Here is a 27304-nt window from a genome sequence, read left to right on the forward strand (position 1 = left end):
TATTAAGTCGTATATATTATAAGTACATATGGGATTATTATATTTGTAGAATATTTTAAAGCTGGGATTAAGTTATTATACAGCTGGTTTGATGTCGAGATCGACGTGAGTGCCGGGTCTGAGTGTTTGATACCCGAGTGTTTGATACCCGAGTGTTTGATACCCGAGTGTTTGATACCCGAGTGTTTGGTACCCGAGTGTTTGATATCCGAACATTTTGTGCGCGATAAGGTAGTCGTGAATACATTCTTTGAAAATGTTCCTCTGGGCTGACTGGCTGCATTTCAGCCCGCTCAGCCGCGTTATCGCGCTCTTTCTCTTCGATTTCTTGAGGGAAATTAAGCTTCATAAATTTGGAAAGTGTTGTGTCAAGATTTCCGGCGGTTGCTTCAGGTATTGCATTCTCACTTCGACATATAAAGCAGTTTGTGATATTATTTTTTTTCGCTTTGATTAAGCATCGCGCACAGAATAAATGAGTACATTTTAGGCGAACAGGTTTCCATGCTAGATCTAATAAAATAAGCAAGAATAAAGATGAGTATTCTTGATATCAAGTAGTAGATATTATTTTCTTACAAAAGCACACAGGACAAGTAAATTCATCCGGTTGAGGGACAATAGTAATCAACTTTGTTTGAACGGCTTGGCAAAGAGAGAGTAATATTCCATCCACAAATACCACATTTCCCTTTATAAAGGCAGAAAATTCTTCAGTCGCACTAATAAAATCCCATCACACCACTTAATTCATATTTCGTGGAAAAATTAAAGCATGTTGAATATTTTACCTAAGCCCGCTTTTCTTATCATGTTTTTTGAGAATTTTGGTGATAGCCATTCGGTTAAGATTTTGGAAATGTTGAAAGTCTATAAGCTTATAATTGATAACTAGAAAGTGTTTGAGAATACTCTTGGATTCCTTGAGTACAAAGTTGCTTTCCTAGTAAGTTATATTTTTAGTATGAGCACACGAGTTTTCTTTTTCCAAAAATCAGTAATTATGGATCAATATAAAGTACCAATAGTCTGTCCAAGAGGTTATCTTTAAACTTCTCCAGTCGTTTTCTGCTTTCTTTAGCCGGATCTTTAGTCATGTCAATATCTTGAAAGATTGCGGCCTCGATATACAATTTGAAGATCTCGCGCCAAGTGTACATATCGTTCTTATTGGTGGCAGTCTAAATGTAATGCATATATGAGTTTCTGTCAGGGTCTACATAATGATTACATAATAAAGCACCAATAGCTTACCATCTGACACAGCTCATCTCCAAGACTTTGGACTGTCTCACTGAATTTCTTTTGTTCTACATCGTGTAGGGCGGTAGCTCGGGCTAATTCATCCAACAGAAAACGAAAAAAATCTGAATCCCGCTCTAATTGAATTTTAAGAAGTAAAGGTTCATTGGAGACAGCGGAAGCAGATATAAACAGTTTTTTTAATGCCGGCTGTACATTAACAGGAAGATTTTCTTGGTCGACAGAATATGGATCTGGGATGGTGACATGAATACAGGGATCTGGGGCATTCGCGCTTCCTACGGTAATAAATAAAACAGACAAATAAATTGATGAGCGCAAGGAAAAAACAATCAATGCTCCAAACCAAAGAACTTACCTTTGAAGGCATAAGTGAGACTTAATTGACCAGAGCAGATTCCTTGTTTTTTAGCAAGTAGCTTGTCAAAAAGCCCTTGTGAATGAAGCTCGTCTACGATTAAGTGGATATGTTTTTTGAGACATTTATAGTGAATAAGGTACGGGCGCCAGTGAGCCGGAAGATCAGAGGCAGCCGTTTCTATCTGCTTAGCGAATTTCATTGTGGTAGAGATTGTGGACCGTGCGCAATAGAAATAAGCAAAAATAGAAGAAAGGCAAACATTGAGCCAACCACTCTTTTATATCATTTTGTATTTGTATTGCGCTGGCCAATAGATTACCCAATAGACCCCCCTCGTGAGGTTCCATATTAGGTAAGTCTGACCAGATATTCGGTTATAACTTTGCCCGCAATGACAGAATTATACAATCAAAACGGGTCTCAGATTGGGTTGCATTGCCAAACCATTTTTTTTTAAATTTTCTGAAAGCATTATTAAACTTTCAGCTTCAAAACCAATAAGCAACATAGAAAAGCTCACAGAGTTAATACAGAAGATGTGATATATACTCTCTAACCCGCGCCTTTATATATATAATAAAGCTATAATTCCCCTATCTATCAACTGTTATGTTATACTGTACCCAGAGAAGTAGGAGCTGATCCTGTTATATACATATATACATATATACATATATACGGCTTTCAAAATAACTACTTTTTTTTTAAAAAAAACAACAACAACAAAAACTTAAACACTATTCTGATTGATTTATGTGGATCTAAATCAATACTGCCCGAGGAATATTATAACATTCCAAAAAAGTAGCCTTCCAATATCTGATCTTTATTGCTAAGTACTAAGAAGACACAGAAAACAATTTTTTTGCTATAAACTTGTCATGTTTTGGTAGCAGACTTCAAAGCATTTACTTATTTTCTTATATATTGCGGTAAAATGCCTATTATCAGTTTGATTTTCAACGGTCGTTGTATGTACATTGACCATATATTTAAAAGACCTCGTTAAGTGGGGTTTTTTAACGTGTTTCTGAAACCTAAAATAATTTTATTTGAGAGCCTTTGAGTATATTTATTGACCAATTGCAGACGTTATATAGAATTCTTATATTGGCAACTGAATGCTTCTATTTGTAATTAGGTTGGATATGAATTAAAATCTGCTGTATTCGATTTTCCTATAGTAAGTAGAGGCTTGACAAATACTTTGTATGTGAAAACGTATGTTTAAAGAATATTATCTCATCTTCTATTCTCATGAATCAATAATTTTCATTGGAGTATCCTATACTTGAATAGCCTTCTTTGCTGTTTCTGCCCGGCTTTTAAGAGAAGATTTTCTTATCTGATCTTTAAGGTCTTTTCGACACGTTTCAGATCGCATGGTATATGCTTGTCATTTTAACATCATTTTTAATATATATTACTCTAAATTTAAGGTTATACGTATTAATATTGGTTTTTTTTGCTTTCTTATATTGCGATTCAATTGGTAATCGAGCATACGATTAACCATCCTACTTTTATTTACAGTCCCAAGGTTTCCCGTGGCATTAAAACAGTCTTATATACCGATTATTGTTTAAACGCCACTAAGGATATCTAATATTAACCTTTTTATAATTAAAAGTTTGTCTATGTGACCAATACTGAGAAGAAATACCATACTTTTTGAGCCTGTTATATGTGACCTTTACATGATTAACAATCCGATTCAAGTCATTTTGGTTGTCCCGGTACTGTTCAATTTTCTTATTGTATTCGGTCTTTATTATGGAGGGGATTTACAAATAAGACGTATTTGATTTATAATTGCAGTGTCAATGAAGCCTTTGCTAATGTACTGGGAAGAATACGGAATAAGCAATATTTAATTTATGAAAAAGATATACTTATAAAACTTAATAAATTTAAGCCATAAGTAATTTTATAAAAACCAATTCAAAATTCAAAATTACAAAAGATAAAATCAACTGTAAATTTCCAATATACTTAATAATTGGCGTCCAATAGTAGTGAATACACAAAATGTACTATATATAATAATTATAGCATCTTTTACTATCTTTTTTTTTCTGGAAATCCGAAACCCAAGAAAGAAGAAATAAGCCATTCTCATAAAGTCTAAACAGTAGTGTATTTCCACTTTTACCAATCTTTTGGGTCCATAGTTTTATGTCTTATTATTATTATTATGCGCATAATTTCTCGAAGGTCTCATAATCCGACCATTTGTATAATATCTTACATACTGATAGCCAATCAGAAGACAAAAAGGGAAATATAATATGCCAATAGTTTGCTTAAGCTATATGTAATGCTGCTAGTAAGAGTAACTATAATACATATATTAGTTATATTTACTTGAAGCGACTTTTTTTAACTGATCATAAGAATATCAATGGTATTAATATAGTCCATGCTTTTATCCACTGATCTATCTACCCGTTGCTTTAATTTGCCCAGAAGCCTCAAGGCACCACTTCGTTTGATTTTAAAGGAATAATGGTCAGAGTGCTGTCAGTTATATTTTACAGCTATATTGTCGTCAGCTATAGTTTACTTGTATATATTTATAGTCTTCCTTATGAGTTTCTTTGACCATTAATATGACGATTGTATTTTTTTGGTAATTCTTTAGCATTATATCATTTTTATATAATGGGCTGGGATTTGAAAGTCTCTCGCAAAGGTTGACCAATAAAGACTTGGTTTTAGCTGTGGTTGTACTTTTGATTATAAAGCCAATTTGTATGCTTTTTAGGCATTTCATTAAACCGATTCATAAAATCGATTTTTAAAGAATAAAATAAAGCATACATGATTCAAGTAACCATGCATAGCACTGTTCAAACATCTGACCATACTATTAATGCTTGTAATTTTCGATATTGTAAAGCTGAGTTTCTCAAAGGGAAGAAGTAAACTCTATAACTCTACAAGTCATTATATTAAACGTAGTGGCAAATAATGCTGCTATTAGTTTTACATCATCATATTCTACTGTCCCCGAGACTTTTAACATTAAATCTAAATAAACATATCAAATGTGTTCAAACATTTAAAGTTTTCTTCGATACATTTTATCATATAATATTCAGTTTGATTTTGTTGATGTTAATCAAGTTTAATTATTTTGAAGTTTCTTTGTGTGCCATTAAACTGTCATTTATTCAGGTAATAGCCAGTCTGCTATCTAAGCCGTTAAACCATCGGCGTAGGCGTAGGCTAAGTGAATTCCCAAATTTGTGAAAACATTGTAACTCCGATGTTTCACTTCCCTTTAAAGCTATCCGCTGAAGATTTAACGGCTATCTAAGCCTTTAAAGCCGAATCTTATCCTTTGGATTCTTGAAGACATATTCACCTCATATTTTTCAAATTCCATAGCATAAAATATAGAAGGAGGCCCTTGGCTAACATGTACTACAATGTCAATCAGAAATATAAATTAGTTCTTTGTAAAACTCATTATACTTGACATGATATCAATTATTAGCATAACACATCAAAGAGTGTAGTGTAAATAAGGACATTTGTCTTTCGCATTCTTGCTAAATTTCTTCCATTTCACCTATTTCACTCTTATATACAAGCTAGTATGATCTTCATCACTCTCAAAAACACTCTCATAATTAGTAAAAGGAAGTTAATCTTCAAAAGTTACACTTCTCCATATGAAAAAGACACGTAGTCAACTGCGAGAAGGTTGCATGGTATAACATTAAAGCCAAAGAAAGAATATAAAAAGTAAACTACCAAAAATAAGCTTGCTCTAATACAAGAGTACTCGGACCTCTACACAACTGTTTGTCCAGAGTATCTGTCCTAAAGTATTGGGATACAATTATCAAAAGGGTAAACTCGTGTGTTAAACTGTGTCTGTTATTTGGCTATATAATTTAAAATGTTCTCCATACCTCTGCAAACTCTTACTTATGACGAATATTACGTATATGTTTTCTTAAGCGCATTATTGAAGTGGTAAACATATTAGGTTGTTCTTTGAATATGTTTATTTTAATAAAATAAGCTCAAATACAAGTAAATATAACTTAAATCTTCTTAAATAGCAGTAAAACCTTGGAAACAAAACATAATATATAAAGAAAATATTAATATAGATATTGTATTGGCCAATTATTCGTAAAAATGTATGTTAACAAGGTCATTATGGTTGTTTTTTCTCTTTCATCACAACCATCGTCTCCCTATTCTAAGTCGATGAATAATTTAAACACATATATAAGAATTTTGCTACTTTTGGTATACAGTATTTAAATCCAGGTAGCAAGCTCTCTAATATTTACACCTAGATTCTTTATGTTTTTCGACCATCTGGTATAACTGATCCTTGTCATCTGTTGTCCCCAATTTTTATTTGCATTCCTTGATTTTTTGGAAGATACTGTCTTTTACAGACAGATTCAAAAGGCTTGGCTCCTTCTATTAAACTTTGAAGTTCAGAAAAAAAAGAACATCCTTTGATCTTCGCCATTATTGTATGATACTTGAGTTTATTAAAATACGTACTCCATATAAGTATTTTGCCTCCTCCTTTACGGTATCACCAGTTTTTACTTCTGATCCCAATAATCATACAGCTTACCTTCTTGGTAAACATATTATCTGATTTGTAAAAGATAGATCATACGATCTACATGCTTTCTGAATTTAACTCATATCAAATACTGCGTTAAATGTGGCGACTTTATTTCGGCACGCATTCTATTGGGGCCCTATTAGCCTACCTTTATTATATCCGTAGAGTATCAATTTACTATACAATCTCTTTTTTTTATTACTATTTGATGGTGGTGCTTCGGATTTTTATTGATCTAAATTCTGGGACAATAACTACATAATGCAATTTAGTCCAGGTGTAGTGCACTCGATGATAAAACAAATGCCGGAGGGTATATTACGCGAATAAGCTTTGCATAACGGGCATATGTAAGAACTTCGTTTGTGAGGATGTGTAAGTAGATTTGATACGCAATTATGTGATATTGTTTTTTTTTCTGAGCCAAGAACTTTTTCAAAGTATTGAAAATCAAAGAGTATACTAACTTTTCGGCGATAGAGAAATTATGAGACTTATGTTTAGCATTTTCTAAATATAAAAGTGTATTATTGTTGAAAACCAAGAGTTTTATGATGGGCATGAGCTGACTCAACATTATTTCTGGAACATCTTCATCCAAAGTCTCCTCTTCTTCCAAAAAATCTTGCTGCTCTTCCTCGCTGTTCAAATCCTAAACAAAAAGTTTGCGTTCTACGGAGGCTTCCTAATTACCGTTCAGCGTTTAAAATATATTTTGTAGTAAAATGGAGCATTAGTTGGCGACTTTAAACTATTAAAGGATGTTTCCGCTTTACCTTTTTAATATCATGTTTTAAATTTGCTAGACGCCTCTTCGCTCTGTTTATTATAGTGTTCCATTTCTCTCCTTCCGATATTTAGGCTTTTCCTTTTTTTTGTATCATATTTTTCAGCCTTTTATCCTCTGGACGACAAACATGACCTGCATAGTTTTTTTATCCTTCTTACTAGGTTTTTTCAGTGTTTTTTGTGGTCGAGATACGTTTTGATCCTCAATTGGGGGTAATATTGTGGCGAAGTAACACTAGTACTACTTTTCCCAAAAAATTTTGGCTGTCTTTTTACCGTCCCACATATTTTCGAAGTTGATCATTTACGTTTAGATCCATAGCCATTGGTTATTGGCATACATTTTCAAGATAAAAGCTTTGTTTATTAAGACTGTGTCTTTTTTAAAAAATCAAGACATGCTATTATTCACAACGTGTGCTTTTAAATTGTCTTCTGTAGCACCACGTACCAAAAGAAAATAGCTATGCACAACTTGTAAGTGCTGGCTTGTGAAGAAGCACCTGAAGTCAGTATCGAACTGACTAGAGCCAGCCAAGTTCTTGTCCAATGACTGGATAGTGTGTTCTGGCTCTATAGCTGCAACAAAAGGCAGTAATTTGACGAGGTTGAAGCCAGGAATCTTTTAATCTTAATATACTTATTTCCGAAGAAGAATTTGCTAGTCTTCAACTCACTGATCAGCATATATATGAGTGCTAAAAAACAAAGGATATAGTCTTTTGAGGTAATTATTGAATTTTGTAATCTCGTACAAACGAATGTCTTCACGTTAGAGTGTAGATCAGCTCTGAAGAGTCTGTTCATTTGGACCTTGCACATTTTCATTTCGTCATACGACTGTTTTTTTTGGTGGAGTGGCATAAAAGGATTCTTTAGCTGTACCCTTTACCATTGAACCTACTGTAGCCTCAGCTATTTTGTCGAAGTTTTTAGATATGAGCTTCTTTTAATTCCTCATTTTTTTTTAGCCCAGCGCAGTTCTCCATATGAAAATGCATTACTTTTTTGTCACACTTAGCAAGTTGTGCTGATTTCTTATTATTGCTACCTGCAGAGTTTTTACATTTGGGCGCTTGTTTTTCATTTACTTTATTTTATTTTATTTTATTTTATTTTTTGCTTTAATTTTTTTTGACAATTTCTTCTACACGGTCTCTTATCAAAGTAAAGAACCATTCTCCCATGATTTTCATAGGTCCTTCTACACGTTTTTTTTGCCGAGACTTCCTTGAGCAGAGCTCTCCTATAAGGTTCTTCGATATTATTTTTCGGGAAGGATTGTGACAAGGTGATCACACCTGGGAAGAAACCTTTTTTTGGGGGATTTTTTTTCTTCGACGTATCCGATTATTCTTTACCAAATTTCCAAATATGCTGTCTATTTCTACTATTTAGTTTACTAATTATTTATCAACTTACCAAGTATGTGAATTCCTTCTATCTTTATGCAGTTACTCGTATAAACTCAGTGGATATGTATATTCCTTTTATATTCATGTAATTATGTTTTATCAAATCAGTGAATATGTGGATTACCAAAAGTATTTTAAGAACGTCGGTGAAAAAAAAAGAAGACAAATGTTCAAAATAAAAATAAAAAATTAAGCAACTTTAAGTGCTCACAGGGTTGGACTACGTAGTCGAAAGTTGCAATCGATAGCAGAGTTGACAGCTTCTTTCTCGAGCCAAATCTTGGTTTTAGGCTTCAAAATATTCATATTCGGCCGAACAAAGATGAAGATTGAATGAATATAAGGGTTAATATAAGTCTGAATATAAATGTCATTCGGCTTATGGAAGAAGTTGTTTATTAAGGGTCTACGTGTAATAAAAGTTTGCCCATATAATGTGAGTGACCCTGATCATTGTGACTTTTTTATATGGGGAAGTACTGTTACCGTTACTTTTATGAGTGTTTGAGTTTTAATCAGAAACTCTGCCAATAGCAGTTTTTGGAAAGGTATTTCTTATATTTCAGTGAAATTTTATTGATAGTAGGCCCCAGAAATTGTGCTAATAGTGTCCGTATACTCTCGTAACTCTTTGAGTGTCTTTTCCCAGTAAGTTTTATCGAATTTATTCTGGAATCCATTAACGAATAGCCCAGCTTGATGATTATGCAAGATCTGCTTTGCGACGATCAGTACAACATATACTATAATTTCTTATTGTATCATTTTCAAGTAAAAAGAAAAAACTTACCTTTTCTGCTCGTAGAATATTATGATTCATCTTTTTACAATTATCTAATAAAATTACATAAAAGCGTAAATACACTCTACGAGACTTCAATTGTCTATCCATCAAATACTTGCAGGAAGATGGGTCAAACATTCCGTCTTCTTGGTTGTGCAGTGTGCATTTTTCAATCTGCGCCGCCAATTTGTTTGTCACCCTTTCAAGTTCAGTGAATGCAGTTTTTGTTGCTATGGCCCCATTTTGGGACGCCTGAAACAAATACATTTATTAGTGTATTTTCAAGAATGTCAATAATAATCATTACCGGACTAAGCTCTGTTTCTGCAATGTCTCGTTTAAGTGAATGCACTAAATTCAATGCATGTTCCGTCTGTCGCTTTATTTCGTCTAGAGTAGGTTGAGTCTGATGAGAAACTGTTGCGTGGATTATGTGTTGTTGTTGGAGGGAAAAAAGTGGTCGGTCGGTTGCGAATAATTCAGATAATGTCCCGGGCGATTGAATGATATAATCTAATAATGCAATGGAATCGAGGGTTGATTGACGAATTCTGAAATAAACATGAGTTCATGATCGTTATACAAAAAATATTGTTATCCTTACGGAATAGTATTGTGTTCCATTAGTGAGGGTAAGTGGGGCAGGTGAGAATGTAGATGAGAGGGTTAGAAACCTACGTCACCGCTCTGGATTATGAGTGATCCCCTTCAATTTTTCCGTTTCGGTCTTTTGGATTTGATTTGACTTGCTTCTCTCTCTTCTTATTCTTCTCTTCTCCTTTCTCTTATTCTTGTACTGTGATGGTGCATTCTCAAGGTGAGTTTGCATTTTCATAAAGACATTTTTCATAACTCAAAATAGAGAACTGGGTATTCCAGCGACGAGACCTCGCCGATTGTCGTCCAATAAACTGTAGACCTGATTGTAGCCCTGGATGTGGCTCACAGCAGACGTGCGTACTAGGTGTCATGTCAGAATGTGGGAAGTGCCCAGTATCTCAGTGTTCATACATCTCGCAGATAATTCCTCGATCTCCTGATTCACCCGAGAGCACCCCCAGAGTGGGTCTTATTGCCGGGCTAACCACAGGTTTAGTAGCTGTTGCCTTGATAGCAGTGACAGTGGCTGGGCTTGTATTCTATCGACGACGGCGACAGCAGCAGCAACAACAACAAGGGCAAAAGTCAAGTAACGATAGAGAGGTGTGTGATGATGATCTCTACTCCTTCCGCCCCGAGTTGTCGCCTGTTCCACCAATGTTACCTTTCAACAGCCATACACAGGTAGGGGCAGTTGCAAGTACAATGAAAGGATCGGGTATTCTGCCACGATATTATATGATTCAGGAGACTTACTCTGTTGCTCAACATTTATATCTCTCTTCCCACCTTTATTGTTGCTTCTTTCTTTAGGTACCACCCCAAGTCAACCTCCAAAACGATAATCATCAGAATTATGCTTATGGGCATAGTTGTGGAAGTCCTTCACCATCCTTACTTATTGGTACATCCCCTCTCCAAATACCTCACCTGGAGACGCCCACTCCAGTATTTGCCTCACCTCCTAAACCTACCAGCGCTGTCATTCGTCGTTCACTTAACATCCTTCCAACTCACACGCTTGATAATTCTACTATAAACCGTTCTTCATCTGTTAAGATATCAAAATACGATAATATTAGCGCTTACCCTCGCCCCATAACATTTTCTGATAATCCCTTTGAAGATCTCGACGACGAATCCAAGGTTCAAATTAAACGAGCAGTATCTGTACGAAAAAATAGAGATGTTTCTCGCTCCTCCTCCATCCGTTCCAACGCACTTGTTGATCCAGAACAAAATGAAGGAATGCCAGCAATCAAGGTTTTCTGTGCAAAGCCCACAATGGTCCGTATTAATACCATTTCTCGTAACGAAGGTGGAATAACTCGCAAAAGATCTGTGCGTACCACCATCAACAATGATTCTACTCAATCTGCGTCTAACGTCAGTAATTTAAGCAACAACGACAGCAACAAAGACAGTAATAGCGGCAACAATAATGATAGCAGTAATGATAGCAGTAATGCTACTACTTTTCTAACCCCTACAGCATCTTCTCTCGACCCTCACAAACGAACACGGGCAGAAAGTCTTATATCTGTTCACAGTACAGCCGAAAGCACGCATTCAACTATTGGTGATGGAGAGATAACTGTCATCTGGGATGCATCTCGACCAACTTCACGACGCAGTCTGAGCCAAGACTGCCCGTCCGCCTGTCCATAACACAACACAACATAACATTAACATAACATTAACATAACGTAACATCACATAATTCTTTTCTTTTCTTTATATTTCATTTCACACATAATCTAGCTGTATAAACACACACACACACACCTTTGTTTTATTTTTTTATTTTATTTTAAAAAACACTTTGTATATGCGACTGAATTCTTTACTCTTTTCAACTATGGTTGTACAAGGGAAATCTACATAAATATAAAACTTATATCAATGATAAGCACACCATATTGTACTGGGTGCCTAAATAAGGAGATCTATCCAGAAATAGCCTTATCCAGACATAAAAACAAGACAGGCTCACTTAACATTCCAATGATTTGCACGTTTGTCTTTATATCAAGGAGTGTTCATTGATTCATTTATGAGTTCATTAAAGAAACTTGTCTGTCATCACCAAATACGGAAACTATCAACTCTATAATTTTTTTTCAACACCAAGTTTGGTGCTAATTAGCCTATGGCCTTGAATGTGTAAAGAGAAATTTGCTGCGCTCGTAGATATACAATAATATGTAAGCACTTGCTTGGTTTCAGTATTGTTGGTGTCAAGATTATCCACCAAGCACTAAGAAAACCCAAGAACAGCAATATATTATTTATGTCAATGAGTTGTATTATATGGTCCTGGTTAAAAGAATTGTGTTATTCCAGATGATTGGCTCTATTTTACACAGATACATTCTTTTTTTATATATATATATATATATATATAAATAGATATGTGAATTTAAATAGATCTTGGATCATATAACCGGAAAGATCGAGTTAAATGCTAAACAATTTTTCATCCAAGCAAGTTAGTTTTTGATAATAGAAAGCCAAAAGGTAGGTTATTGTCTTTTAGCTAAAATACTTTAACAAAATGTGGTATTGAAAATGTACTGCTATTATGTTTAAAAAACAATTGATGTTTCAAAACCTAGGTTACCAAAGAGACATTGGCTCCGACGTGGAACATATTACACACACACACACAAATGAAAAGACCCAGACCAGTGGTCATCTAAACGCTTGGCGAAAAACAAGACTAAAAAATATGGTAAGATAGAGCATATTTTGATTATTGATTATTTTAAGCCTATCAAAAATAGGCGTATTTCACGGACCCTCCCCCAGTCGAATTTGTTTTATTGTTGTATTTCTTGAATATCATTTGTGTATTTGTATGTTCGGGTACAGCCAAAATAAATACTAGGGGTTTAATTAATTCTGGTAAACATGTATTTATCACATAAAAAATTTAGATCAATGTGTTAATTGACAACTGTCGATTGTTCTCTTGATTGTAGTCTATTCCTATCTTTGATATGACTATATAGATTTTCTTGCGCATTTTATGTACACTATGGTAAAAAAAAAAAAAGAAAGGGAAATTTTAGTAGGAGATTTTTGCAAACTTTTTTTTTTATACATGTTTCAATTTTAATTTTTCACATTTCTTTACCATGGTAATTCAAAAAAAAAGACACCTTTTCAATATCCCACTTTTGCCCCACCATGTTCTTAAAATCAACACAAAGCACCTTCTTATTTCTCCATCCTCATCCAGCGCAGAAAATGATACTAAGATAATTTATAATATCGCTCTATTAATATAAAAAACTTGGAGTTTAAGCTCATTACTCTTCCTCACAGAACTAACTTGTTCATGAATAATTCCCAGGATCTTCCCAAGATATTCTGGTACAAAACCGTAGTATCCATCTGCATGTAGCATGTGGAGTAGGATCGGCGAAGAGGAAATAAGTTGAAGGATTGAAATCCGAGTTCTAGGATCTGGGCAGTACAAAAACAGGCAATGTTGTATAATAGTAAAAACAATATATCTGGTATGAAAGTATAGGATATATTAGAACATTGCAATTAATGCCTTGTAATTTTAAATGAGAATTCTATTCCAAATTATACGATATATAAGATAAAATGTTAAATCCGCAAAAGAGTAGTATATATTATTTTCTATAAAATTAAAAGGTTAAAAAAGTAGCTTTTTCGAAAAAGCATTATCTAGAATCGTTTTTGAAATCACTTTTTTGTTGTTGTAGTGGCAGATAAATTCCAAAGCATTAAGCATTAAGCATTAGACATTACTATGGAATAATTTCTTGTCTGTATGGAGCTATTGATAGGCTGGTGTTTATAAAAAAAGTCTTTAATGAGAGAATTATATTATTTGTTCGTCTGAGGGTTATGTGGTGTATATGATGTTTTTGGCTTTTGGCTTTGTTCGGCATCTTTGTCGTCTCAATTTGCGAGGTGATATTGGGGGTACTCAGCCAGATTGATCGATCAAATTCTTGTGTGAATTTTGGCCAATGGTATCAATTTGTAGTTGAGGACACCAAAAGACAAAAGTACAAAATTCGTACAAAATTCATGGATTTTTATAGCATTTATAGAATAATCTTTGCACATTCTGATTTCTTCTTTGAACCTGTAGGCATCTAGACTCTCGAAGAAATCAAGTGCTCTTTCCCTTTACTCAACATCTGGCAATACATTGTCAACCTTGTGTATATATTTATTGGCTTTAAGTGTTTGTTTAAGCTCCTTCGCGGCAGTCATCTGCTCCAACTTTATATTAACTTCCTTTTTGATTACTTCTAAAATATCTTTAATAAGTTCGTCTGCACTTGCTGATAAAGACTCTACCAGTGTTTTTTTTCACGATAAATTCCCTGATTTTATGCGATTTCTTCAAGGCATCAATTGCTTGTTGCTTTGTACTATATTTTGGCATGTAAGATGGAGAGAAAGAAGTATTATATAACTGTTGGCAATAAATTCTATGATTTATTAAGGAGAAAGATAAAAACAGTATCGTATTGCATATAAAAAGTAAGGATTAGGTTAATCAGAGAGCCGTACGTTTTTCGATCAAAATTTGATCGAAATTTGATCTTTCAAAAAGACGATCAAATTTTTATCGTCGCTATTACAATTATAGTCCAATAATATGGCGTTCTGAATTCAAAATTTGATCGATCAATCCGGCTGAGTACCCCCATTGTCTTAAAAAGTGTCTAAAAATTAAATCTAATTCGTCTAAGAAAATCCCCATTTGTCTCAAACTTAAGTAAAAGCACAGTAATTTGCGCAATCTATATTTTTGGCAGAGCGCAGATTGTGGTCAAAAGATTGGCCAAAGTTTAAAACAATTCTGTATTACACAAATTGATTTCTGTTGGGTGAACACAAAAGAGAGGATTCTCAATTGATATGGACCCTTTGTCAATGTCAAGTTAAGTTACCTTGGTATCAAATGCGTTAATATTCTATAGATACTCAAGACATGGATATATTGTAATATTTTTCTTTCAAAGAAAGACAAATCAGACAACGACAACAACAACAAGATCAAGGGCTTTTATATTACCCAGCAAATAAAATGCTTACAAAGGAAAGCAAGTGAATATTTTACATGTAAATCTTCTTGCTTATCAATCAACATACCAGAGAACAGAAAAACTGTTACACCTTTGTCTTCTTCTTTAATATCTAAAAAGCAGTAAAAAGAGCAACATACCTTTCATTATAAGCACAGTAAATATCTTGGACATTCTTGAAAATTGTTTAGTTTTTATTATTATTATCTTCTTAAAAGAAACAAATATTGATATTTACTTGTTTGATGATCCAGGTAAAGAGGCAGAAATACAAGTCCCACTTCTCGGGCTTTGACCTTCCCGTTTACTTTTTTTTCACGTGCAACCCGTGTATCGCTGTTGAGAGTTGACTTCCCCAAAAGAAAAAAAAAGGAAATGAAAAGTAATTCAAATAATAAATAAGAATAATAAGAATAATAGCTGAAAATAAGCTTTCCTTTGGGTTTTCTTTGGTTCTTTTTTATTTTTTATTTTTACCATCCAAATATCTCCTTATGGCTGGAAAACGACGATCTCCTGCACAATATCGTGCCCCCTCCCCTCAAACAGAAGAGAAACAATTGTTGGTCAAAAAAGATCAAACTATTCTCTTAGCAGCCCAACCTGCAAAAAAGAAATGGCAGAATTGGTGGTTACGTACAATCACAACATTTATTATGATCGGCACCTTCTTTGCAATCCTTGCTTCAGGTCACATTTGGGTGATTGTAATGGTAGTGGCCATCCAGATCATGGTTTACAATGAAGTCATTCACATCGCAGAAGGACCTGCCAAAGAGCGCAGTTTAAGGTGGTTCAAGACCATGAGCTGGTAATACCAAAATTACAAAAGATAAACTATATCTAACACCTTACACAAAGGTATTTTCTGGTATCGACAGCATATTATCTTTATGGCGAATCAGTCATTTATTACTTCCAACAAGTTGTCCTGGTAGACGCTTCACTACTTCCCTTTGTTACCCACCATCGTTTTATTAGTTTTGTGCTTTATGTGATCGGTAAGATAAAATTTAAAGCTTAATTGAGTTTCTCATTAAACATTCTATCCGCAGGCTTTGTTTTCTTTGTAACCAATCTCAAGAAAGGCTTCTATAAACGCCAGTTCTCGCAGTTCGGATGGACACACATGGCTTTAATTCTTGTCGTAGTTCAGAGTCATTTTATTGTTAACAACATCTTGGAAGGGTTAATATGGTATGGGCTTATGTAGAAATATAATAATACAAAAACAGTTTTGTCAGTTACTTATCTATGGAATGAATTAGGCTTGTATTGCCAGCATCTTTAGTGATTTGTAATGACATCTTTGCCTATGTATGCGGTTTTTTCTGGGGTCGCACACAGTTAATTCAGCTCAGTCCCAAAAAGACAGTCGAAGGATTTGTGGGTGCCTGGATGTGCACCCTTGTTTTTGGGTTTTTGGTAAGTGAATATATATAGATAGGTATGTCAACTAAACTGTTCTTTCATAGTGGGCCTCTCTTCTTATGCGATCCAACTACCTTATATGTCCTGCCAAGGTAAGCTATATATAAAAATGGTCTGACGATGTGGCTATAGCTTGGCTAACCGGGGGTTTTGTTAAATTTAGGATTTATCTACCTCTGCATGGTCTAATGTTACTTGTGAGCCCAAGAACCCAGTATTTACTGCTGTACCATGGCCATTGCCCGAAGCTTGGACTTCTATTCTAAAATATGTGGTAAAATACAATACCATAGTTAACCAAGCTTGATATACTTATATCGCATCCAAATTAGTTTCAAACAACCATATCTGAACTCTGGATTGCTCCAATCCAATTACACGCTCTTGTAATGGCATGCTTCGCTTCTCTAATTGCTCCTTTTGGTGGATTTTTTGCCAGTGGTGTCAAGCGTGCTTTTAATATAAAGGATTTTGGACAGAGTATTCCTGGTCACGGTGGTATGACGGACAGAATGGATTGTCAGTTTATAATGGGTCTCTTCTCTTATATGTACTACCAAAGCTTCATAAAGGTAACCGTCAACTCTGTAGTTTAATAATGAACCTAGACTTATATTTATGCTTTAGACCTATAATTTGTCTGTGGGTGCTATATTGGCTACTGTAATCAACAACCTGTCTGCTCAAGACCAATTGGAACTTCTGGAGCGTTTCTTGACTTATTTTGTTAACCAAGGCGTCCTGGATCCCTCTGCTCTAGAAAAATTCGGTGCAAGCATATTATCCGAAAGTGCACGCGCAGTCTTTGAACATTAACCTTCTTTTGTTTCTTCTTTTCTTCTAAAAAGACTATACGCATCTTGATTAATGAGCGTGGGTGGGCATAATAATTTTCCTACGGCGCAGGTCGCAAGGAGGAACTATTCTTATTATTATTATTTTTGATTTCTCTAATTTTTTCTTGCATTTGTTCATTTACTGTTTATACAAAGAGGATTTACTGTATACTAACCTGTCTTATCAAAACGTTTAATATTAACTCATAATAAAATGCACAGTCCTTCTGTTGACTAATTCCTTTATAAAACATCTAACAATGATCTTTACATTTTTGAGCCAATATTTTGCTTATTTTAATTAATGCAAAAAAAGTGTTTTGAACGTCGAAAGAAATACTACTGTTAAGCTGTCGGCTCAAAGAGATGGCCAATCATCTTTTCCAATTTATCCTTGTCGTATTTAATATACTTTGAGGGATTTTTAGTAAATTCAGTACTTTGGTACCTATTAAAAAATATTAGAATAATTCACAATCTTTTTAGTGGGTACTTACTTGTCTAAGAAGCGGCAGTACATAGGAACCAGTACATTTTTAACATCTCTAATGACTTGGTTACGAAGTTCGGTGTCAGGTACAGCGTATGTTGTTTGAACACGCCAGATATCATCGAATTCCGTGTTGAAGCTCTGAGTAACATATATTAATTCACCCGGGCTGTGGTTTAATACGAGCTATGATGATTATGGTATTACCTTAAATTTATCTTTTATCAACTGTCTCTCTCCATTGCTCATCGAGCTCTTGATCGTACCACCACGGACATATGTTACATCCATTAGATTCTCTACACATGGTTTCCAGGACTCTTGGTAAGCGTCTAGCTGTTTCTTTACGAGTCTGCTAAACTTGGCTTCGGACCCATCATCAAATACTGCATTGAGGGGGGGAGATCTGATCTGTCGTAAGATATGATTGTAGTTGTTTAACAAGAAAATGTTGGCCAAGGTTGGTTTCTTATAGCCTCTTGATTTCGTTTGAAGAGATATTGTCATTTGATCTAATGCATCGACTGTAATAATAATACAAAAGAAGCATTTAATTATCAACTTTCATCATTCCTTTCAATACAAGTGTTGTTGTTTACCAAAGAACTTTTGAAGAAGGGCCGTTCCCATAGCAGAGTCACAATGACTCCGCTGATCAGACAAAGATTGGTAATTGTGAGGGCTATTCCAACCACCATCTCCCATGACAATAAGTAAAGGTTCCACCGTATCCCTCCAAAGATAAAGTCGCTTAAGGTAATTAAGAGTCTATATGTAAGAAAAAAAATCGTCATTAGTTCGAATAAATCAAAGTAAAAAAAAAATACAATATATATATATATATTCAATATATTTTCTTACATTACTGGTCATCTCATGTACGGTTCCATCGCTACTTAGGTTAAGATATGCGTTGTTTTCCCGCTTGCCCTTTACGTCTTCCATGAAATCATAAAAATTCTTAAGGGCTGTAAACTTGAATGCTGACACCATGTCTGCGATTTCGCCAAGGTCAATGTCTTGTGTCATTTCTGCAAATAATGGGGCACAATCTTTATCATATTTTTCAATTATATCAAAGATAAACACAGAGTCTGTGTAATTAAGTCGTTTGGCCACCATGTTGAGCTGACGACCAGTCAATACTAATTCATTCTCTGCAGGACTAATGCTGCCTTTCAGGGCAGCCATTCGTCTCGAGGGATTACCGAGTATTCGTCCTGCAAACTCTAGTTCGTTCTGATATTTTTTTTCATGCAATGTGTTAGTAGAATGATTTTCTTTAATACATATATAACTATATTACCTTGACCATCTTTGCAAAACATTCGAGATACCTGAGGAATTCAGTTGAACCCTTTTCATAAGAAATTCCCTGATGTTTTTCCGAGAGTTGAACAGATTGGGAGAGGGGATGTAGAGACTTTAAGAGGTAAGACGATCTGATCTCAATATAAGGTTTGGTGAAATCTACTGTGTAGCCAATTTCTGCTTCAGAGGTGGCGATATAGGTCGATAACTGAGATAATTGTTTCATTGCCTGACTCGACATCAAATCGTTGTCTTTTTGAGGCAAAGTTAGGTCATTTGGATATAAACACTATAAAAGTACAAGTTTGGGCTTTGTACCCAAGCCCTCAAAATCTTACTTGAATTGAGAATGGTATTCATGTCGACTGGACTGCTGACAGACGACAGCCATTTTCGGAACAACGTCTCGAGATGCAGCATACCCGCCTTAAGCAATTGTTTCTATATCACATAAAAAGTAAGTCTCTGTTTCAATATCAACTTGTAACCAACCCCCCAAAAAATGATCAGGGTAATACACTCCTACTTACCATCTGATAGATGGCTTTATCACAGGATCTCAATTGATTCTTCTCTACAGTATCGGCAGCATCTTTAAGTCTACCCATTGCCTTAAGATAGGGTAATACATTGGTCTCGTCAGGCCTATATCAACATTTCTTTATCAGTATATATATATATATATATTGTGGGGTGTTATTATTGTTATCAAAATTATTGATATGCGCATAGCTACGTATAATTATTACCCTTTGAGGATATAAGCTTCTTCTTTACTAGGTAAATTAAGGCAATCGACAATATTCTCGGTCGTTTTAAGAGCAGAATCGACGTCTGATAGAAATTATAAGTGACTGTAATTGATTACCGCTCCCTTCCTAAAAATATAGTATATCAAATGAACTTGCACATACTTTTAGCAAGTCTAGTGAGGCTTTGAGTTGCCTTGTGAATGGGAAGAATAGAAGCTTCAAGCTTCATCAGCCGACCATCAAATCCGTCGAGAATGCCAACCTAAGTTCGACGTAATAATAATTCGTATTTTGTTTTCGTTTTAGTAAAATGTCAAAAGGGCATTGTATTCTGTAACACGTGTGAGGATTGCTGTTACCAGCTGCCCTGAGAGGGAATCCATTCGTTTGAATTGACTTTGAAGGTAGTTAAGTTCAGCTGTGTCATCATCCAGTCGTCCATTCTTTGTTCGGATGCTGTTTGATTACGTTTGAGACAAGTAGATTGATGTAAGTTTAAAAGTAATCCTTTGGTACCTTGGCATTGTGAATAAAAATAAATAAATAAACGTCGACCAACAAACAACGGTTGAATCCACACAAGGCGTGTAACAACAATGGAAGTAGGCCAGTTTTGGAATCGGGGTTACAAGATACAAAGCAATGCCACATTCAAAGGACGCCTGACGTCGCTTCGTCAAAGTGTGGAATTTCTTCCCCTTTTTACAGGACCAGAGTGAAACTGTGTTTGCTCTCCAATGATCTCATACTTTATACTGAACAAATCTGGAGACTTAATCTATCAATCAGCACCTGAAAATAACTCAGCTTCGGTAGAGGGTAGTAAGATCCGCTTCCTACCATTGATCCTCATCAAAGACTTGATCAAAGCCAACTTCCGCGACCGCATTCAATATGTCAAGTCTGGAAAGAGGACGGTCGCGTTCTGGGAGGTAGGCAGTCCGGTGGAGGAGATTGCGATGTCTGACACAACATAGAAAAGTGGTGTATTTTATGTGGCATGGACAAGAGACCAGGTCGTACCCGTCAGCTTACTGCATCACCATCTGCGTGTTATCCATCGCTTCTTGAGATTCAACTACGGACCGCAGTGGTTTAGTCACCTTCAGGGACCCACTTTATCCCGAACCCAACGGACTTGCTCTTCATTTTCACTATCAACAGCCAACATTGCAAGCTGTCTTTCGCATTTACCGTTTCTCATTCACCATCGTCTTTGTGAAAAAGACATACTTTGCCATGTAGAGCAAGTAGAGATACACGAAGACCTACGAAATAGACTAACCCGCTGCCTCGAGACAAGCTGTCTCTCCACACTTATCAGTACTCCATCACGCCCTCCAACAAAACTCGCCTCCTTCTTCACTCCTCCTAAGCGCACTATACACGGAAAGCTATATACCGGAGACCGCCATTTTTTAGATCACCATGCATCTGAACACATGCGCCACTGGACCCATGCTTTTTTATTTGCCAAAGAAAAAATTGTTTCCCACTGCCTCAACCATGATCAAGGCAACCAAAAAACTCCAGATGATCTTCTAATGTTTCTACAGCTATTAGTAGCGCATTATCTTGGTGAAAGTCAACCTGGTAAAGTTGTATGGAGGAAAAAGGGAAAAAAGGGTTGATCTGTCTATGAATATATATAAGTTATAATTGTGTTTTGTGTATCTAATGATTTCTTCTATTCTACAGAAGACACTGATAACACAGAAAGTGGTGTAGCACCAAGTCTACCTCAACCGATCGCAAGGCCACCGTAAGAAAGACTACCGATATCAAAATAAAATAAAATAGATATTATTAACACCTATTTAGAAGTCCTGTGAACTCTCTTGATAAATTATCTGTAGCAGGCGGTAGTGCATCGACAGAATCAGCTTCATCACCTCCTCTCTATACCTCGTCTTCAGCATCAGAAACACCTAGCCACAATTCATCTTTTGCCTATATCTCTAACACAACATCAGCCCCATTTAAAATTCGCAAAAAGTCATCGTCTGCAACTGTGATGGCTTCTGCGAGCCCAGTTCCATCGGTATCCTGGAGTAGTCCTCCTCCATTGATCTACAGCCATCTCCTATCTCATCTCCCTAAACACGCTCAGGACTCTCTCTCCTTGGATGAGTCTCGAAGACCTTTTCGACACGATTGGTCCAACAGCGACGAAAACAATCTCCCACGTAATGCCACTATCAAACATCGTGGGATATCATCTTCTGAAAGAATTTCGACCCATCAACTCTCTAGTAGCTTTCCTACAGAGACCGAGTTTTTTATGCACAAACATGAACTCACTCAATCGTCCGCTCCCTCTTCACCAAAGGTACATTCGCGTGCCAATAGTTTAGCCGAACCATTATCAACCAAGGGATCAGTCAAGAGTCTGTTAGTAACCTTTTTACAAGGCGAAGAAGACAAACCGCCACCTAATGAGACATCCGATGTCGAAGGCATGCTTGTGTGGCGATGGATGAGTACCGGAGACCATGTATCACTGTGTTCAATTTTTGTCACTTGTGTGGGTGATGGATTATGTGCAGTAGTAGTTTCAAAAGAGGATGACAATAAGGTAAACCAAAATTTTAACGTACAACAAGATGCAAAGGGATGATCTTTGCAAAGTATAGAGAGCTGCCTCACTGATCCCTTAAGGTGTATTGTAGCCCCTTACTCTTCCCATAAAATTACCTCGACCGTCAGACTATGCATATGTAGACAATCTTAAGGCATTCCGTGCTGCTCTTCAAGAAGATCTCAAGGACTTCATGGCATTTTTGTTGATCAAGGAAGCCGCACATTTTACTATCTTGTCTTTTATTGCATCTTATCCGGGGCTTGTCCATTTCATCTATCTCCAAGATGGACGAATGATTGCACCCCAATTAGTAGATCTAGAGTCTCTTGACAAGAACTGTGAAGCTTTGCGTGCATTGTGCGACGAACAAGGAAAGGCAAACTTCACGTGCAACAATCCATGGCGGTGGCCCACGCTTGGCAAATTAAGGAAGTTGGTAAGACATGAAGAATCGAGCTCTATTCACAGCTGGCTAAACCCATATTAATGACATAACAAGTCAAAGGAAATGATGTACTGCGGTCTAGCATGTAGAGAAGACGATGTCCAGTACCAAATGGAGCCATCGTTAGAATCCCATCGGCAGGCTTCTCGCTTTAATTATGTTTATCAACGTGGATCTAAAGGAGAAGAACTTTTTGGTCTCTACTTTGGCCTTGTCTCTCCTAATCGAGTATGGCCTATGCACCGACGGTTACTCCAGGACATCAGCCAACGCATGGTGTAAAAACTTCTTTTTTATGTATATCCAAGTGAAGTGGGAGGGGTTTTCTCTCTCTTTTATATCCATTGAACGACGCGTATGTATCCTTATCTTTTCGTTGTGGGTTAATTATATGGATTATGTGGGTGAGGGTGAGGGGGGTTGTATGCGTACTCTTGTAATTCTCTTTCTCTTTCTACTCTATCATTGAACACTGGCAAAAGAACAAGAAAAATCCTAAAAGTTCTTCTTTCTTGTTTCAAAGGTCATGTTCATAGGCAACTCGGTCTGATTATCCTCGAAGAACTTCTCGATAGAAGATGCTGCTATAACTTCCTCTTCCGATCGCTTGTAATAATCGAGCAAATCACCCACTGTCTTGATCTGGTTCAACTCCATGTTGGGTACTTCCTTGCCGGTCTTTTTGATTGATTCCTTGACAATCTAGAATAAAAACAATAAGAATAAATATTTACAAATTATACGAGCAATAAATCAATTCCCCAATATATTTACCTTGAACTTTGTCTCTACATCCTCAAGAGCTGCACTCTCCCAATTCACTTCATGTGTACCAGAGATATTTTCCAAGACGATATCACGCACAACCGACTTAATTTCCTCGGAATCTCTGATAATATTAGTCGATTTCCACCTGTCAATAAATAATGAAAATAAGAAAAAAAGAAAGAAAGAAATGAATAAATAAAGAAGCGGTCCACCAATATATACTGTATGTATATGCATCTAAGTATAAACCTACGAAACAATTTCTTCTTCGCCATCGTCGTATTTAACGTCTAATACAAGATTTTCGTTGGTCTCAACAGAAGTAGGGGTGACAACTTCAGGTTCGGGTTTCTTGGCCCAGGGATTGAATCGGCCAAACACACCAGCACGCTCAGCACCTGCGAATGCAGAGGTGTGGAATGCAGCCCGTGCTTGAAGGGTCGATCGAACAATAGGAGAAAAGAGCATTATGAAATAGAGGGACAGAAGCCACAGAAATTGGAAGATCAAGTATCAAAAAAAGGGGAAGGCAACAAGGCGTGTAATGTGTATGTCTAAAGTCCCTCAAGGGAGGGGGGGACTGGTGTTTGACTGCGAAATTCAATGTTGGGCAAACAAAGCGGGCTAGCAAATCAAACGGTCCATCATCATTGACGGAACCAACCAACCTTCTAGGGCTGTTTTTTAAAAAGGACGATTCACACCATGACCGAAAAGAGAAAAGATTCACCCAATCCACCCAACACAGGCTCATTGATAAAGCGGTCCAAGCAAGAAAGTGATAATGACAGCTCACTCATAACTCTCTCGAGCGAGAGATCCGGTACAAACCATGCTATTGTTGGTACAGTAAGTAACCTTCTTCATACGCGTGGAATCGAAGTCTGTGGTCTCATTACCATCTATTTGTATAGGTTAGACGTACATCAAGTCTAGATGCTCCTGTAATGCAACTTTCTGGTCATCAGGTAATTTTGATCATCTATAAATGGTTTTGTGATTCAAGTATTTAGTAGGTAGACGCGTAATTGTAACTTACGCTATATATATTTATCTATTTGGTATTGAAGGGTGAAATATTTGCATGCGAGTTTGATCCTAGTGGTGAACATATTGCTTCTGCTTCATTTGACAGACAAATCTGTAAGTTTTAGCTCTTATAAACTATCTGCAAAAAAAAGTAAATTTATGGATTGAATTTGGGGGTATAGTATTATGGAATACATATGGAGAGAGCAAGAATTATGGCGTTTTGAAGGGTCACACCAATGCGGTTATGGATGTACATTGGTCTCGCGATGCAAGGTAAATAAAGAAGGTTGAAGACGTTTAAATTTACTAATATTTTAATTTGGTAGCCAGTTGTTCAGTTGTTCGGCTGACAAAACAGTTGGTATATGGGATGCTAAGACGGGAGAGAGGATTCGGCGGTGGAAGGGACACAGTATGGTAGTTAACAGCTGTCAAGTGGCGAGAAGAGGGCCTGAAATGGTTGTGTCTGGTAGCGATGATGGTTGCATAAAGCTCTGGGACAGTCGAGAGAAAGAAGCCACTCAAACCTTTGAAGACAAGTATCAGGTCACAAGTGTCTGCTTCAGTGATGCAGGAGATATGGTTTACTCGGGTGGTCTTGATAATGAAATCAAAGTATGGGATCTACGCAAGAGAGCTGTTTCCTATACTCTCTCGGGTCATATTGATACTATTTCTGGAATGTCTTTGAGCCATGACGGTTCCTATTTACTCTCAAATGCCATGGACAACACAGGTAAATATTTGTTTTTTTTGTGATAGTAATAGCTGTGGGTTGAATTGACCTTATTTTGTTTTTTTTAGTGCGCATCTGGGATGTCAAACCATTTTCACCCGCAGATCGCTGTATTAAGGTGTTTGAGGGCGCACCTCATGGATTCGAAAAGAACTTGATTAAGCCCTGTTGGTCAACCAATGATACACAGATCGCATGTGGTTCTGCAGACAGAACTGCTGTTGTTTGGGAAGTTGATTCTGGAAAGATTCTTTACAAATTACCAGGTCACAAGGGTAGTGTTAATGATGTAGACTGGCATCCCAAGGAACCCATTCTCATGAGTTGCAGTACTGATAAAACCATATTTCTTGGTGAAGTTAAACCAACCATTTAAAACTGAACAAAATCCAAAGAAAGATCCCCTAAACCATTAAATAAAACATTCTCTTCTTTTACTGTATAATATTATTGGATTATATATATATATATATATATATATATACTACAACTACTCCTATGATTATTACTATTTAGACATGTAGTATGTCTGTTTGGGCTTCAAGCGCTTCTATTTGAAACAGTCCTTGTGACAAGCAACTAAATATCGCCTATTCAAAATTAATCGTATGGCTTGCAACAGTGGCTTAACTCATTGATGTGCCGCGTGTGTGACTCTTGTTCGGCACCAAAAATTTTTATTCTGTTAAAATAACAGAGTTTCGTAGATTCTAATAATCCTCCTCTTTTTCCACTTCGAGATCTCTAATTAGTCAATATGGGTCGTCTCGTAAGTCAAACTGTTTTTACAATAATTATCTTCATGTTCTTACATATTCGTTTGCAATATTATAGCACACTCCTGGTAAGGGTATCTCTAGCAGCGCTCTCCCCTATCGTCGCTCCCCTCCCTCCTGGTTGAAGACCAGCCCCGAGGAGGTCGTTGACATGATCTGCAAGAGCGCCAAGAAGGGTCTCTGCCCCGCCCAGATTGGTGTTGTCCTCCGTGACTCCCACGGTATCCCCCAGGTTAACCGTGTCACTGGCAACAAGATCCTCCGTATCCTCAAGAAGAACGGTCTTGCTCCTGAGATCCCTGAGGATCTTTACTTCCTCATCAAGAAGGCTGTCTCCGTCCGCAAGCACATGGAGCGCAACCGCAAGGATATGGACTCCAAGTACCGTCTCATTCTCATTGAGTCCCGTATCCACCGTCTCGCACGTTACTACAAGACCTCCGGCCAGTTGCCTCCCACCTGGAAATAGTATCCTTTTTTACTTAACAGCTTGAGATCTGAGGGAAAGTGGTTTAGAATCACTTTGGCTTATCTACAGATGATGCCATTGGTTTTTGTGACCACTAAAACAACGATTTTTCTATATTGGACATTATGACAGAGCAAAATGCTTTCTGCATCGCTCGGTAACTGTCTGCCTTAACCTCTTTCTTTTTTATTTTTATAGTGAGTCTTCCACTGCCTCCGCTATGGTCGCATAAGCAACTCTATTCGATGGATAGCTCTTGGTCGAGCTGGTTCTTGTGTTCATACACACGTATCTTTTTCGTACTGAGAAACAATATTCTCTGAACATCTAGTTAATAAAATTTCAAGAATCGTTTGGATATATTGGCGTATATACTTTATATGTAGACTATATTTTTAATTTTGGTGAGCGAAGCAAAAGGTTACTTGATCTAATGAAATGATGTTTTCTGCTGCTGTGTTGTGCAAACAGGTGTTGCTCTTGCTTGTTGTGATTTACCCAGTGATGACAAATAATCTTTTATAACTCGAAAACAAAAAACATGGGAGTTTTGTATTCACACTGACTGAGGGTTATTTAAACAAACAAGAGCATTGCTATTTGTACACATACTCAGATACATCATCAGATCAAGTAAGTTGAAATAGTTTATCTAGATAAATTTCCTTAATGGTACTGGTACTGGTACCTGAACAATTTAATAAAAACTATTTTTTTGTTTAAACTGGTGTTAAGTTTAATTGGAAGTCACGTCATTGAATTTATTCTGCAATTTTTCAGTTTA

General features: G+C 36.4%; 10 protein-coding genes across 10 annotated transcripts; 5 read left to right on the forward strand and 5 right to left on the reverse strand.

The window, feature by feature from the left end:
• Positions 1 to 289: 289 nt before the first annotated feature.
• Positions 290 to 1398, reverse strand: PHYBLDRAFT_11897 (hypothetical protein; the record flags this gene model as incomplete). The annotated part of the gene is made up of 5 exons (XM_018428658.1): positions 290 to 513; positions 580 to 722; positions 792 to 943; positions 1023 to 1181; positions 1255 to 1398. Coding segments are annotated over 5 exons (822 nt in total), but the record flags the coding sequence as incomplete, so codon positions are not given.
• A 5097-nt stretch (positions 1399 to 6495) lies between these two features.
• On the reverse strand, positions 6496 to 7880 carry PHYBLDRAFT_143439 (hypothetical protein; the record flags this gene model as incomplete). The annotated part of the gene is made up of 3 exons (XM_018430983.1): positions 6496 to 6879; positions 7429 to 7638; positions 7788 to 7880. The coding sequence occupies 3 exons, from the start codon at positions 7878 to 7880 to the stop codon at positions 6496 to 6498; spliced, it is 687 nt and encodes a 228-aa protein (XP_018294515.1).
• A 758-nt stretch (positions 7881 to 8638) lies between these two features.
• On the reverse strand, positions 8639 to 9839 carry PHYBLDRAFT_143440 (hypothetical protein; the record flags this gene model as incomplete). The annotated part of the gene is made up of 5 exons (XM_018430984.1): positions 8639 to 8837; positions 9051 to 9148; positions 9222 to 9467; positions 9523 to 9766; positions 9820 to 9839. The coding sequence occupies 5 exons, from the start codon at positions 9837 to 9839 to the stop codon at positions 8639 to 8641; spliced, it is 807 nt and encodes a 268-aa protein (XP_018294516.1).
• A 177-nt stretch (positions 9840 to 10016) lies between these two features.
• PHYBLDRAFT_143441 (hypothetical protein) lies at positions 10017 to 11483 on the forward strand (the record flags this gene model as incomplete). The annotated part of the gene is made up of 3 exons (XM_018430985.1): positions 10017 to 10032; positions 10078 to 10499; positions 10629 to 11483. The coding sequence occupies 3 exons, from the start codon at positions 10017 to 10019 to the stop codon at positions 11481 to 11483; spliced, it is 1293 nt and encodes a 430-aa protein (XP_018294517.1).
• Positions 11484 to 15549: 4066 nt separating this feature from the next.
• PHYBLDRAFT_155005 (hypothetical protein) lies at positions 15550 to 17140 on the forward strand (the record flags this gene model as incomplete). The annotated part of the gene is made up of 8 exons (XM_018433373.1): positions 15550 to 15704; positions 15755 to 15894; positions 15949 to 16090; positions 16162 to 16318; positions 16369 to 16416; positions 16488 to 16598; positions 16657 to 16896; positions 16952 to 17140. The coding sequence occupies 8 exons, from the start codon at positions 15550 to 15552 to the stop codon at positions 17138 to 17140; spliced, it is 1182 nt and encodes a 393-aa protein (XP_018294518.1).
• Positions 17141 to 17437: 297 nt separating this feature from the next.
• Positions 17438 to 20279, reverse strand: PHYBLDRAFT_180696 (hypothetical protein). Its single transcript, XM_018438354.1, has 12 exons — positions 20230 to 20279; positions 20073 to 20169; positions 19876 to 19975; positions 19711 to 19795; positions 19492 to 19606; positions 19300 to 19402; positions 18957 to 19213; positions 18512 to 18889; positions 18250 to 18418; positions 17858 to 18174; positions 17658 to 17791; positions 17438 to 17608 (listed from the first exon to the last, which is right to left on the reverse strand). Exons 1-12 carry the CDS (start codon positions 20235 to 20237, stop codon positions 17506 to 17508), a joined length of 1866 nt encoding a protein of 621 aa, XP_018294519.1. The 5' UTR covers positions 20238 to 20279; the 3' UTR covers positions 17438 to 17505.
• Positions 20280 to 20309: 30 nt separating this feature from the next.
• PHYBLDRAFT_166444 (hypothetical protein) lies at positions 20310 to 23021 on the forward strand (the record flags this gene model as incomplete). The annotated part of the gene is made up of 7 exons (XM_018435416.1): positions 20310 to 20394; positions 20503 to 20645; positions 20691 to 21306; positions 21412 to 21475; positions 21535 to 22288; positions 22383 to 22730; positions 22794 to 23021. 7 exons carry the CDS (start codon positions 20310 to 20312, stop codon positions 23019 to 23021), a joined length of 2238 nt encoding a protein of 745 aa, XP_018294520.1.
• On the reverse strand, positions 23015 to 24018 carry PHYBLDRAFT_186307 (hypothetical protein). Its single transcript, XM_018439217.1, has 3 exons — positions 23761 to 24018; positions 23514 to 23652; positions 23015 to 23441 (listed from the first exon to the last, which is right to left on the reverse strand). Exons 1-3 carry the CDS (start codon positions 23973 to 23975, stop codon positions 23235 to 23237), a joined length of 561 nt encoding a protein of 186 aa, XP_018294521.1. The 5' UTR covers positions 23976 to 24018; the 3' UTR covers positions 23015 to 23234.
• A 152-nt stretch (positions 24019 to 24170) lies between these two features.
• Positions 24171 to 25718, forward strand: PHYBLDRAFT_123730 (hypothetical protein). The gene is made up of 6 exons (XM_018428949.1): positions 24171 to 24356; positions 24422 to 24475; positions 24578 to 24650; positions 24719 to 24812; positions 24866 to 25275; positions 25344 to 25718. The coding sequence occupies exons 1-6, from the start codon at positions 24213 to 24215 to the stop codon at positions 25649 to 25651; spliced, it is 1083 nt and encodes a 360-aa protein (XP_018294522.1). The 5' UTR covers positions 24171 to 24212; the 3' UTR covers positions 25652 to 25718.
• Positions 25719 to 26032: 314 nt separating this feature from the next.
• On the forward strand, positions 26033 to 26520 carry PHYBLDRAFT_143447 (hypothetical protein; the record flags this gene model as incomplete). Its single annotated transcript, XM_018430986.1, has 2 exons — positions 26033 to 26044; positions 26110 to 26520. The coding sequence occupies 2 exons, from the start codon at positions 26033 to 26035 to the stop codon at positions 26518 to 26520; spliced, it is 423 nt and encodes a 140-aa protein (XP_018294523.1).
• Positions 26521 to 27304: the final 784 nt, after the last annotated feature.

The sequence above is a fragment of the Phycomyces blakesleeanus genome, assembly GCF_001638985.1.
Source record: "Phycomyces blakesleeanus NRRL 1555(-) unplaced genomic scaffold PHYBLscaffold_6, whole genome shotgun sequence".
NCBI classification, from domain to species: Eukaryota; Fungi; Mucoromycota; class Mucoromycetes; order Mucorales; family Phycomycetaceae; genus Phycomyces; species Phycomyces blakesleeanus.

Bases quoted from the DNA above. Each gene is read 5' to 3' on its own strand.
- PHYBLDRAFT_186307 (XM_018439217.1), bottom strand. From the start codon at position 23,975: ATGCTCTTTTCTCCTATTGTTCGATCGACCCTTCAAGCACGGGCTGCA. The intron at 23,653-23,760 runs GTAGGTTTATAC...ATTTATTGACAG, and splicing joins GGCGAAGAAGAAATTGTTTC to GTGGAAATCGACTAATATTA. The intron at 23,442-23,513 runs GTAAATATATTG...TTTTTATTCTAG, and splicing joins ATGTAGAGACAAAGTTCAAG to ATTGTCAAGGAATCAATCAA.
- PHYBLDRAFT_180696 (XM_018438354.1), bottom strand. The intron at 19,796-19,875 runs GTATGTGCAAGT...AATTTCTATCAG, and splicing joins CCTCACTAGACTTGCTAAAA to ACGTCGATTCTGCTCTTAAA. The intron at 19,607-19,710 runs GTAATAATTATA...ATGTTGATATAG, and splicing joins GAAGCTTATATCCTCAAAGG to GCCTGACGAGACCAATGTAT.
- PHYBLDRAFT_123730 (XM_018428949.1), top strand. From the start codon at position 24,213: ATGACCGAAAAGAGAAAAGATTCACCCAATCCACCCAACACAGGCTCA. The intron at 24,651-24,718 runs GTAAGTTTTAGC...TTGGGGGTATAG, and splicing joins TTCATTTGACAGACAAATCT to TATTATGGAATACATATGGA. The intron at 24,813-24,865 runs GTAAATAAAGAA...TTAATTTGGTAG, and splicing joins CATTGGTCTCGCGATGCAAG to CCAGTTGTTCAGTTGTTCGG.